This window comes from Stegostoma tigrinum, chromosome 10, assembly GCF_030684315.1.
Source record: "Stegostoma tigrinum isolate sSteTig4 chromosome 10, sSteTig4.hap1, whole genome shotgun sequence".
NCBI lineage: Eukaryota > Metazoa > Chordata > Chondrichthyes > Orectolobiformes > Stegostomatidae > Stegostoma > Stegostoma tigrinum.
In genome coordinates, this window is record NC_081363.1 from 50,579,596 (window position 1) to 50,592,260 (window position 12,665).

General features: G+C 37.8%; 1 protein-coding gene across 2 annotated transcripts in view; it reads left to right on the forward strand.

Moving 5' to 3' along the window:
- Positions 1 to 12,665, forward strand: part of kiaa0586 (KIAA0586 ortholog) — a 490,003-nt gene that overhangs the window by 277,948 nt on the left and 199,390 nt on the right. For both annotated transcript variants that reach the window (XM_048537548.2, XM_048537549.2), the window contains exon 14: positions 4,861 to 4,933. In XM_048537548.2, coding sequence (XP_048393505.1) covers positions 4,861 to 4,933 — 73 coding nt within the window. The remainder of the gene's footprint in view (positions 1 to 4,860; positions 4,934 to 12,665) is intronic.

Below are 12,665 nucleotides of genomic sequence, written 5' to 3' on the forward strand. Positions count from 1 at the left end.
GCATGTCCTCAATCTGGTTAAAGTTATTTCCTAATTAGATTGGCATTTCTGGTCTATTCAAAAAAAGAGCCACCAAAAAGTATTAATACATTTTTGAAGGAATGTTTTGCATTCCATAATACTGGATTACAAACTGGTGTTTGTTCAGCTTTAAACCAATCCCAGTCGTTCAAGAGTTCAATCACAGGGCTGCCAAATGTTCCACAAGGTGCTACTGTTTTTGTTTATGTTTTTTTTTGAATAAATGGCTGAAATATTGGTAACCTTGTTCAGCAGGAAGTGTCAAATCAATGATCCACCTTGCCTCCTCCTGAGGAGCTCAGCATCACAGATGCATGTCTTAGAACAATTCAGTTCACTTAACATGATATCACATAAATGGCTGAACACACTGGATTCTGCAAAGGCTATGCACCCTGACAATATTCTGGGAATAGTACTGAAGGCTCCTGTGCCAGAACTAGCTGAGCCCCTAACCTGTTCCAAAACAGTTATAAGATGGAATTATTTGATCATGTCAGAAATTGCCCAAATAGGTCCTGTCTATAAAAAAGCAGGACGAATCCAAACTGGACAATTCTCAGTCCATTAATTAATTGTTGATCGTCAACACCGTGCTGGAAAGTGTCATTGACAATACTATCAAGTGGCACTTACTGAACAACAACTTGCTCACTAATGCCCATTTTGGATACTACTAGAGTCACTTAACTCCGGACCTGAGTGCAGCCTTCATACAAACATGGGCAAAAGAGCCAAACTCAAGATGTGAGGAGGGATCAACTGTCTTTGACATCAAGGCAGTATTTGACTGAATGGAACATCAGTGAGCCCAAGTGAAATGGGAGTCACCCAGAACTGGGGAAAGCTCTCTGCCAGTTAGTCATTTCTACCAGATGAAGATGCTTATGGCAGTTGGAGGCTTATCTTCTCCTTCCTGGTACATTACAATGTGAGTTCCTCAGTGTTGTGTTCTAGGCCCAACCATTCTCAGCTGCTTCATTAATGACCTTCCTTCCATTATAAAGTCCAAAGTGGGAATGTTTGCTGATGACTTTGTGATGTTCAGCATCATTTATAAGTCCAAAACTACTGAAAACATCTGTGTCCTTGTGCAACAAGATCTGGTCATCATATTGAGATCTGATACTGCCTGGCCTGCTGTGTTCCTCCAGCTCCGCATTATGTGTTATCTCTGGACATCATATAGGCTTGAGCTAATAAATGGTGAGTAACATTCAAGCCATATAAGTGGCTGACAATGGCCATCTCCAACAAAGGAGAGTCCATCCTGCTCCATGCTATATTCAATGGCACTACCATTGCTGAATCCCTCACTATCATAGTAAGACAATTTATGTTGACATGAAATCTGAGAGTGCAACTACTGTCCATAGGTTGCAGTGTTTTAAAAATGCAGCTCACCATTGCTTTCTCAAGAGTATTAGGGGTGGGCAACAGATGCTGGACTGAATAGTGACACCCATATTCTGTGAAAGAGTACATTTTAAAAAAACTCACATGGCCATTATTTCATTGCTGAAGTAGATTTGTTGACTTCACTTAAATAAAAGTAAAGCTTTCCTTAAAATCTAGTGAGTATTTCACCCTCTGTGCACTGCCACATGCATGATTTTGCCCACATCACTATAAGGTGTCGTTCAGTATAAGCTAGGGTTTGCTGACAACAATTATTATTCTGGGAACAGTTTACTAACTTGTGTGCTTTCAGGTAGATGTTCATAATAGCATTGGCAGAGGCCATTCATTATAGAGATAACAAGGTGTCGAGCTGGATGAACACAGCAGGCCAAGCAGCATCAAAGGAGCAGGAAAGCTGACGTTTCGGGTTGAGACCCTCTTTCAGAATCCCCTTCCCCTCCCCCATTTCTGAAGAAGGGTCTCGACCCGAAACGTTAGCTTTTCTGCTCCTCTGATGCTGCTTGGCCTGCTGTGTTCATCCAGCTCTACACCTTGTTATCTCAGATTCTCCAGCATTGGCAGTTCCTACTATCTCGCCATTCTTTATAGTACAGTTTCTGGATAAAGTGAGAAACTTGATACAATTATCTTAATCACAATGTAGTTTATTATTGATGGAATAGACAACTGAGGACTGTAACTGATTTAACAAAAATTCTAAATAAACAATTTTATGCTGAAAGTTGGTGATTCACTGCACCATTTTCTAACAAATTTTAATCTCTCTTAATTGCATGTGTGTCAGGTGGGCACAGAATTAGATTTTGGGGTGAAATCTTTTTTTTCAGCTAAGTTATAATGCCTGACATGAAATGCTGATGTAATTTCCTGTGGTAGTGTATTTTTATGGAGCACGCTGTCCTCAGAGGCTGTATTTATTTAGACTAGATGCAATACCAACTAGGTTGACAAAGACTAAGCCACCATGCAATGCACACAAATTTTTATCTGCTTACTGACCTCAGTTCAGTTACCTCCTAAATAATTTCCTGAACAGGAAAACATCTAGCACAGTGAAAAATATAACCTAAACTGGATCCTGCACCTAGCATGAAAAATTTGATAATTAGAGCATTAAGGCTGCATGCTTAGTTGAACAACCCACCTGGCAATTTTTCAGATCTGTCTAAGAAACCATTAATGCTTTTTGTCTGGTCTGATGTTGGAGTTCAGATACATTCCTGAGAAAGCATGTATTACTTGAGGCTGCCAAAAATAGATCAAAGATTTATTGTACTGTACAAAGTACTGTACCCTTAAATTCTTAACCAAGCAGGGGAAGAAAAGTTAATGTATTGTATTTTCCCTATGTCCGGACTAGTTCATTAGCATGCTTACGCTGTTTTTTAAAATAGGTCACTTTGACTTGCAACAACTTATTTATATAAACTTTGTTATTAGTTTCATCTGAAAGCCTATCAGATTTTCCTTTGTATAGTAATTGGGTTGATGCCAATATTCCTGTTAGTATACATATATGTTTGTGCTAGCTTCCAGGAACCCTGAAGTCAATAATTGATGTGACAAGTTTACTTTTTAAAAATCAGCCTTAATAAGTTGTGCTACTTATTTTGAACATGTGTATCAGGCCACATTCCTGCACTTTTAGTGTAGTTAGTTGCATGAGGATCATATTGGGGAAAACATATTTTATCAGAAATTCTATTTAAACCTCCTAACATGTGGTTTGTTCTGTAGATGGCTGATAACAGCTCCCCAGCGAAAAGAATCTGTGGAATTGCACACATTTTTATCCACACTTGTTAGTCTGATTTCACTGCTTCAAATTATTAAGTAAATTCAATGATAATAACAAGAGAATGAGGTCAAATGCCAGATCAGAACTCTGATGCTAAAATAATATTTGGGAATGGTAAACCTGAGATAAATGAGTTGTCTAGGTTTAGTGAGATGATGACTAGGTCTGAGGCTCCACTATATTACTAAACAAGAACCTGTATCCAGAACAGATGCTTTGCCAAGTATGCTTGCTGAGCCAGACAGGACCAGTATGCAGTCTTTCATCTGTTTATTACTATTTAACCAATCAAAATCCTGCAGCCCATTAAGTGGAGACTGGAAAAGATGACTGTGGAATTCAGTTCAAAAGTAAAACATAATTATGTGAGATAATGACCTAGTATCTTTACCAAATTTCTCTTTGAATGTCAGAAAATTCAAAACTACATTTTTCTCATCGTTTTTGTGAGACATTATCTGAATTAGTTCAGTTTCACAGTAACCTGGCAACTTACTGAGTACAGTAACATATTGAAATAATTTAGCTTGATTCCATTTTCTGAAATCAGAAAATCACAGTAGTTGAATAGATATATCCGGTTGTTTGTGCATTTAGACAAAAACAGCCGATCTTTTCTATCTTGAAAGTAAAGTGGATACAATCCCTGTCATTAATTGCCTGGAGTTCGGTACAATTGTATTGTAGATAGTAATTAATTTATTGTGTGTTGCTCTGTAACATTTTCGTTAGATATGATTTGAATGGAAGATGTATGCAATTAATAAAATGCATTGTTGGTTTGTGGATTGAGAAAAATGTCTTTGCAGGGAAAATGTAGGAAATGTTATACAGCTACCAATTTAGAATAATTTGACTGGCCCAACTGCCATTGTGAAAGGAAAAATGATATATCACCATTTAGTTCCTTGAAGCATTCCATACATTTCCAGTGAATTGCCGCAACTCTTTTAAGGTAAGGACATGTGGCAGTCAATTTGTACATACCAAGAATCTATAAATAGCATTGAGATAAATTACTGAACAAGCTGTTTGGTCGCAGCATCAAAATTAATCAGGACAACAAGAGAACTTACCCCACCCTTCTGTATAATGCCACAAGAACGTTTCATTCCTGAAGAAGTAGATAAGATATCCATCTGAAAAATAGCATTTCCGACAACACATGTTGCTCAGTACTGCGTGATAATATCAGCAAAAGTAGGTGCCCAAGTCTGTGAAATGAACTCTCAACCATCTGTCTAGAAGTTGATGCAACTGGTGCACAAAGCTAATTTTGAATGATGTACTACTCTCAATTCTTTCACAGTTACATTCAGTGAAGAATTGTTGTTTAATACTTTATACTGTCTGCAAAGGGAGTTGTTCAAAACATCCTTTCTGCTTTGAAATTTCAAATTATTTTCAAAGGTTACAATTACTTTGGTGGAAATTGTGCTCAGACCTGAAATTCTAAAACCTTATTCAATTTGTAGGAAGAAATCATTAAAAGGCAAATCACAATTTGAGCGAGAAAATAATATAATCTTCATTTACTTTCAAATTATGATTTTTACACACTGACAAATTAGACATTAAAATGATATGAAAGATTAATACTTAATTGAATTATCTTTCAGTTCCGCTGCAGAGAAGATCCGTATTGGAAAGACTGTTGATGCCTGGATCGCTATTATTAATCAGGACATACAGGTAAGTCTAAAGAAAATGTTGTGAATTTTTGTGATGAATGTATTTTAATCCTGTGATCAATGAGTATTTAAGATAACAACGTGTAGACCTGGATGAACACAGCAGGCCGAGCAGGAAAGCTGATGTGTCGGGCCCAGACCTGAAACGTCAGCTTTCCTGCTCCTCTGATGCTGCTTGGCCTGCTGTGTTCATCCAGCTCGACACCTTGTTACCTCAGATTCTCCAGCATCTGCAGTTCCTACTATCTCTGAATGTAATTAAGTATTTGTTTTGATGTAACTTTTTAAAATTAATTATCATTGATCTTCAAAGTATTTTTTTCAAAAATATTTGGGGAGATCATATGAAAGAATTCTCAGCTTTATAATATGATGCTGCATGCATTGCTCTTTCACTTGGCGTAGACGTAACCCAGCAATGACATGTTTTATAACTAAGTAACATACAATGATAAATATTAAATAGCATGATAAGAATATCTAACATGTTTTTTAACTTCATCAAAATGAGCTTGGAACATAGCAGACAATTGTTAGGATCTAATTTACAACAGCTATAGGCATTATTTGACAATTTTTGCACTGATATTAAAGATCTGAACTGTGCTAGCCTTATTCATAAATGTGAATGGTCCCGGACCACAGAAGGAAAGTAAAGCTGCTTTTGTGCTAAAGGACTATAGAGCTGCACTGGCATTACAGAGAGAGGGGAGAGGTTAAGAAGGAGAGTCCTTCATGTTAACCCCTGCCATTGCAGGAGTTGAACCCACAATGTTGGCATCCTAGACCACTTTATTGTGTATAGACGTAGTCTGGAAAGAACATTGTGCACCAGATACAACAAAATACTTTTATAGAACACGATTCCCCTTCAGTCACACAACTAAAAGTGATAGGCTGGCCATTGACTTCATTGCTACTTATTCGATCTTGCAGTTTGCAAAATGGATACCACAATTGCCTATGTAATTGTTGTTGCATTGAAAAGCAATTCATCATAATTAAAACACATTGAAAAGTGTTAGAGGCAGATTAAAGGTCCATGTATAAACAGCTATTTCTGGTTATCAATTCACTTCACTTTGTGCAGCTTAGGTTACACTGTGTTTAGTGTATTTGATATCACTGTGAATTTAAGAGTGACATATAAGACGTATTTATATTAATTTCAATGGGATGTTTTCATTGTTGATTCCTAATAAGGGGCTGAGACACAGTTCATGGCACCCCAAAGCTGTCAGGTTCACTGAACCTGGTGTAAAACAAAATCAGTTAATATCATATAGACAGCCAGCCAAAAACACAAGATCTAGGTTCCATTTAAATCTTGATTACAAGTTGTATGCTGATGTGTGCACAGACTTCTATTGCTCAAGAACTTATTTACATACATCCATTGTTTTGTCCCCACATATCCCAAAATTTGAATAAGTAGTTTGTATTAAATAGAATGTTAATAAAAATTACTAAAATAAAAGTTATGTAGTAGGCTCATCTGAATTACAATTGAAAGGCATTTTGGGTAGATCAGTCTGACTGCACAGTTCATCATAACTGTAGCACTGTTATTCATTTCACTTTAAAAAGTTTAAATGAGGGAGCTAAATGTAATATCTCTCAAATTTTCAGATGGTACAAAACTGAGGACGCACATGTTACAATGTGACTTGCACAGGCTGAGTGAGTGGGCACAAACATGGCAGATGCAATGTAACATGGATAATTGTGAAGTTAACAGAGTGTGGAGCTAGAGGAACACAGCAGGCCAGGCAGCTTCAGAGGAGCAGGAAAGAAGGACCCTGACCCATTCGTCAGCATTCCTGTTCCTCTACTGCTGCCTGGCTGGGTCTCCAGCTCCACACTGTTATCCCTGTCTTCAGCATTTGCAGTTCTTGCTATCTAAATGTGAAGTTATCCACTTGAAGAGCAAGAATAGGAAGGCAGATCACTATTTGAATGCCTGTAAATAGAGACAGGGCAATGTTGAATGGGACCTGCTTGTCCTTGTGCACCAGTTGCGGAAAATAAGTGCAAGTGCTGCAGGCAGAAAAGAAGGTAAACTGTATGTTGGATTTGAAGATTTGAGTGCAAGAACTAAGATGTCTTGCTGCAATCATATAGGGCATTGTTGAGGCTACACCTTGAATATTGCGTGTAGTTTTGGCCTCCTTACCTGAAGAAGGATGCTCTTGTTATAGAGGGAGTACAGCGAAGGTTTGTCGAATTGATTCCTGGCATGACAGGACTGATGTATGAGGAGAGATTGAATCGGTTACGATTGAATTCACTGGAGTTTAGAAAAATGAGGGAAGATCTCATAGAAACTATAAAATTTGAACAGGACCTTCACAGGTTAGATACTGGAAGGATGTTCCTGACAGTGAGGGATCCAGGACTGGGGTCATAATTTAAGGATAATGAGTAAACCTTTTAGGACTGAGATGAAGAGAAATATCATCAACCGAGAGTGTTGAACATCTGGATTTCACTGCCACAGGAAGTGGATGAGGCCAAAACTTTGTGTTTTCAGGAAGAAGATAGATATAGCTCTTGTGGCTATGGATGAAGATATATGGGGTGGTGGGGGAATTAGACATTGATCTCAACAATCACCCGTGATCATATTGCGTGGCAGAGCAGGCTTAAGTGATTGAATGACTGACTCCTACTCTTTTCTGTTTCTGTGTTTTATTGATAGCTAACAAAACCAACAAGAAAATTTGTATGTCATACACATTAATTAATATGTACTGTTTTTTGTGTGGAAAGCACTTGAGAAAGAAATAGCAAAAGTGATTTTTCTGCAACATCCCCACAAAACTATACTCACTATAATGTAAACAGGATCTTTTTGTTTCAGCTGCTTATGAAATTTGTTTCATTTTAAAATTCCTGCATGTTGAGCTTTTGAGATGTCTGTTGTGATGGATAGTAATAGTAGTCACTAGCAGTAGTAAATTTGTAGGAAAGATCGTCTTGCCTGTATTTCTAGAGTATCAAAATAACAGATGAACAAAGATTCTCTGAATCTGTCCCACCCCCATTTTATTGATCTGTTTTGCATTTTGTGGAGTATTACCATGGTATCCATGGAGATCATGTTGCACAATCTAGCTGCCTATCAATATCCTTTTTTGAATGCACACTATGCAGGCATTTTTGACTGATATTTTCAGTAATTTCATTGGCATTTCTATAAAATATTTCCTAGCAATGAAAGTGAAATTAACTGTAAGGAATGTTTACTAAATGTGATAATTCATGTATATGAAATAATGTTCAGCATTCAGCAGCACTAGTATTTCAGAAACAGTTTGAAGATGAGTTGTCAGTATTATTATTTGGTGCAAAGTGACAAAATTAAGGCTAATGTTTGGAAATTTGATGACACTGGAATGGTTGCTTTGGCAACCAAACTGGCAAATTGGAAATGCGATAAGGGAATAGGTTTTTCACCCAGAACCTCATATGAGAATATATTTCTCTGTAGACATTCAGGACATGGCAAAAAGTTGAAGATCACTGGCTGATACATTCAACAGAGGATCCTCCATTTGCTGAAGAACTCTATTCTCAAACTGATTTCCTCCGTGGCCAACTTGCCACAAGATACCCTAATGCTGGAACTAGTGGCATTATAAGGCAGGATAGTTGCTGGTTTAACTTCTTAGGTTGTTCCTTAGTGACTTGATGCTGTTGTCTTCTTATATTGCTCTCAAAAGCTTAATTCTTTAAGCTTAAAGAATTTTGCGTGTAATAAAAAACATAGGAAGTGTTGGAGAAGCTCAGGTGTTGTTCCTTGAGCTTGCATTGAGCCTCAAGATTATGATCCTTCAGCCAGAGCACGTCAGATCCATCCATTTCTTTCTCTCTTGTTTTCTCTTTCTTTTCTCTCTTTGTGTTTCTTTTCTTCTTTCTTCTCCTAGTCTCAACTTGGCGAGACAGCCCCGTGGCCCAGTGTGGAAGTCTTTCAGCAGCCCATGACAGTGTCTTGACGGCCTGTGGCGGTCTCTTGGCCCAGCATCCGAGGCAACTGGCAGTGAGAACAGGGCCCAGAACCTAATCGGCGATTGGAGATACATATTACATATATGGAGATATACATTACATATATAAAAAACAGTCTCACAATATATTTCCGTTTACTTGCATTCACAATTTTACTCTTGAACATTTTGGTACAAAATTCATAATCAGCACCCCACCAAAGGATCCTGGATCCCCAAATGCTGGAAATTTTACCTCTCGTTTGTTCTGCTTAACCACCCAGTTGTCACTTGTTTAGTAGCAAGAAAATGCAGTCCGTACCGCAGATTAATTGCCCATTTTGATGTCACAATTGCGGCAAGGTGACAAGGCCATCCATGTATTAAATTAGCTTTCTCTCCCATCATTCTTCAGTTGAATTAAATGTCCATTGTCATTAAACCCGCTATGGAGATGAGTGTAAACTCATTCCCAACTATCATGCTGGTAAAACTATGTTGCAGTTTGAGGTGTGGTACCCAGAATTGCTGGCAGTCCTACAAATTGGTTTAATTGGGTTCTTGTATAATTGAAGCATGGCTTCTACTTCTGTGTATCTAGATGCGCTTTATAAAAGTTAGTATTCTATGACCTTTTTTCTGATGAAGGGTCTAGGCCCGAAACATCAGCTTTCCTGCTCCTAATCTGCTGCCTTACCTTCTGTGTTCATCCAGCTCCACACCTTGTTATTCTATGACCTTTGATTGTTTTCCATACCGGTATTTTAATAATGAATGATCCCAAGCCACTTCAGACTTTCACTGTCTCTAGTTTTTCACCATTTATCAGGAAAGTTGTTGTATGTTTTTTAGGTCCAGTGTGGATGACCTCACATTAGGCTATATTAAAATCCATTTTTGTCTATCACTATCAATATCACTGTAATTTTAACTGCTTTGCTTAAAATGTTGCCTAAAGTCTAGAGGCTTTGGTCACAGTCTTCCAAGATTCTCTGATATTTTAAGGGAACTGAAGTATTGAAGATTTCGTACCTGTCTGCTCTATTCTTCAACTTGGGACTGTCCTTGATTGGGTCCAGTCATAGCCAGAGAAACTCTAACAATGATGTCTTTTTCTATTCCACCATTGTCATAGGAATTCCTGTCTGTGTTTTCCTCTGTCCTGTTTTCCATCTACATTCTTCCTCTTGATGACATTACCCAAAGATACAGTATTGTTTGTACATATACACCGACAATGCTGAGCTGCATTTCTTTTCTAACTCTTCGTCTACAGCTCTAAACCCTGTCTTTATTTGTAACAAGTCTGCCTCCCTATCTCTGTTGTGCCACTGACCCACATTAGCTCTCCATTAGGCAATGCCTTAATTTTGAAATTTTCATCGTTGCTTAAATTCTTCATGGTTATGCCCTTCCCTACATCTGTCATATCTTTTGGGTCCACAACATTTCAACATCTCTCTCCTCCCCTAACTTTGACATGTTGCGCATTCTCAGTTTTCATTAATTCACCATTAGTAGTTGATCTTCAATTGCCCAGAATGCTTGTCCTGAAATTGCCTCCCTGACACCCCTCTGTTTGAATACCTGACTTATCTCCTTAAGACATTCTTTAAAACATACTTCTTTGATCAAGTTTGTCATCAGCTGCCTAATTTTGTCTTGTGTAACTCAGTGTCACACTTTACTTAGCAATAGGATGTTAGGATATTCCATTATGTTAAAGTTACTGTATGAATATAAGTTTAGGTAATCTGACAGCTAATATTGGATAAACTGCAATTTCATCGCTCACCATAAAGAACTCCAATTCCGTATTGCTGATTCTGTTTGTTCAGAAGTTTCTTCGGCTAAAGCAGATAAGTTTTCAACGTTTGTATTCTATTTGACCCTGAGGTGAAATTCCAGCCCCATGTCCTCATCACCACAAGATTGCCTACTCACACTTCTTTAATATCGCTTATCTCTGTTTAACCGTTATCTATAACTCAACCTATTTGATGTTGGCACTCTTATCAATGTACCAATCACCTCCAGACAAGACAATTACAGCATTTTCCTGGCTGTCTCCCAATCCTTTGCTGACCATGAACTTCAATACTCTGTTGCTTGAATCTGAATCACAATCTGTCTTCCCGCACAGATCATGAAAATTGTGAAACTTATTGAAATTCAGATGAAGCTTCTATCTGGAAATGAAGTATCAGAATTTGTTTTCTGTTAATTAATTGACAGCTAAACGAGCGTTGCTAAGTCCATGACTCATTGCTACCCAATGGTAGCCAAAACAGTAGCTTCCCCTTTTTATTCTTGCCAAGAAGATTATTAAGATTAAAGTTATTCACTTGTGTAGAAAGATGATGTCAAGTTACTTGTGTGTAATGTGTTGGGAATTATTCATGTGCTCCCTGTGTACTTGTATTTATAAAGAGCTCTTTTAAAAACTCACTTCTGGAAATAATTTTACATTCCATTATTCATTGATACTTTATCTTCATGGATTTTAAAGATTCCAGAACCATGTGTTGCTGCTTACCTGCTGTTACTAATCGTTATACAGAAAGGATCCTGTAAGTATTGTTCCATTATGCATTGGTTGATAGCAAGACGTCTCCAGTGGTGTTTGATTTAAAAAAAACAAAATTGTTTTAATGGGGCAGTAAAACAAATCACATCTGTTTTAAAAATAAATTGGATATAGTCTACTGACCTACCCCAGAGACCTAAATATGACAATAGAAGTAATTATACATTTATCAGTGTGGCTGAATTACATTCAGTTACCTTACTGATGCCTTTGAGCTATTGAATGGAGGTATAAAGGTCAGTTTCAATGAGATTCTGAATGGTGAGTGCTGCTTTTGATCTCTTAGCATGTCTGAGATTTCACTTCACCATATCTGCTCCTCGTCTATCTCTGTTAAACAGCATTAAAAGAGTAAAAGTCAGAAAAAATGGCAATTAGGGGAAAATAGGTACCTGATAATTTTCCAGGACAGGTCAGTTAGGAGTGCAATGGGTGGGAATGAGGAGTGGTGAGCTGGATTACGTTTAGCTCAGTTCACTAGACAGTTGTCATTCCAGCTGAAGTAGCATTGTGGTCGACACTGTCACCCAATCTGCTACAAGTCCTGATTGGATATCTTTAAATGATCAAGGATGCTACTTGGAGAAGGAGGTGAGAATGGTACAGATGTAGCGAGCAGAACCGACTATGTCTGTATGTATGCATTTTAATTGCATATTGTTTTTAACTTTGCCACACTTCAGTCTTCCGTCCACTGCAAGGAGGTAATCTTAGAGCAGGGGAAGTGCCCATTATACTTCATCCACTGATGTAATGCTATCGACTCAGGGCTTCAGTAATTTCAAGTGGAAATTTTTACAGTCTATGACCTCTGCTATTTGAATTCCTGATTAACTCAAAAGTTTGACCCAGTGCTTCTTCTGATTTCTCCACTTTGTTTAGTGAGCTGAAAAGTGCCATTCTGTAACTTCAAATGTATTTAAAATACTTTTGCGTCTGATGTGATTCAAGACCACCTTCAGAGACTGGGTATTAATGCAGAAAAACTGAGGGAGTGCTGTCTTCCAGATTGGCTTTCAGATGAAGCATTGAACTGAGATCCATCTGTCTGTTCTGGTAGACATCAAAGAGCCTGTAGAACTGTTCAAAGAAAATTGGAGTTCCATTGTTGGTCCTAGGTAACTCTTAATTAAAATAGATTATTTGGCCATTTTGGACCT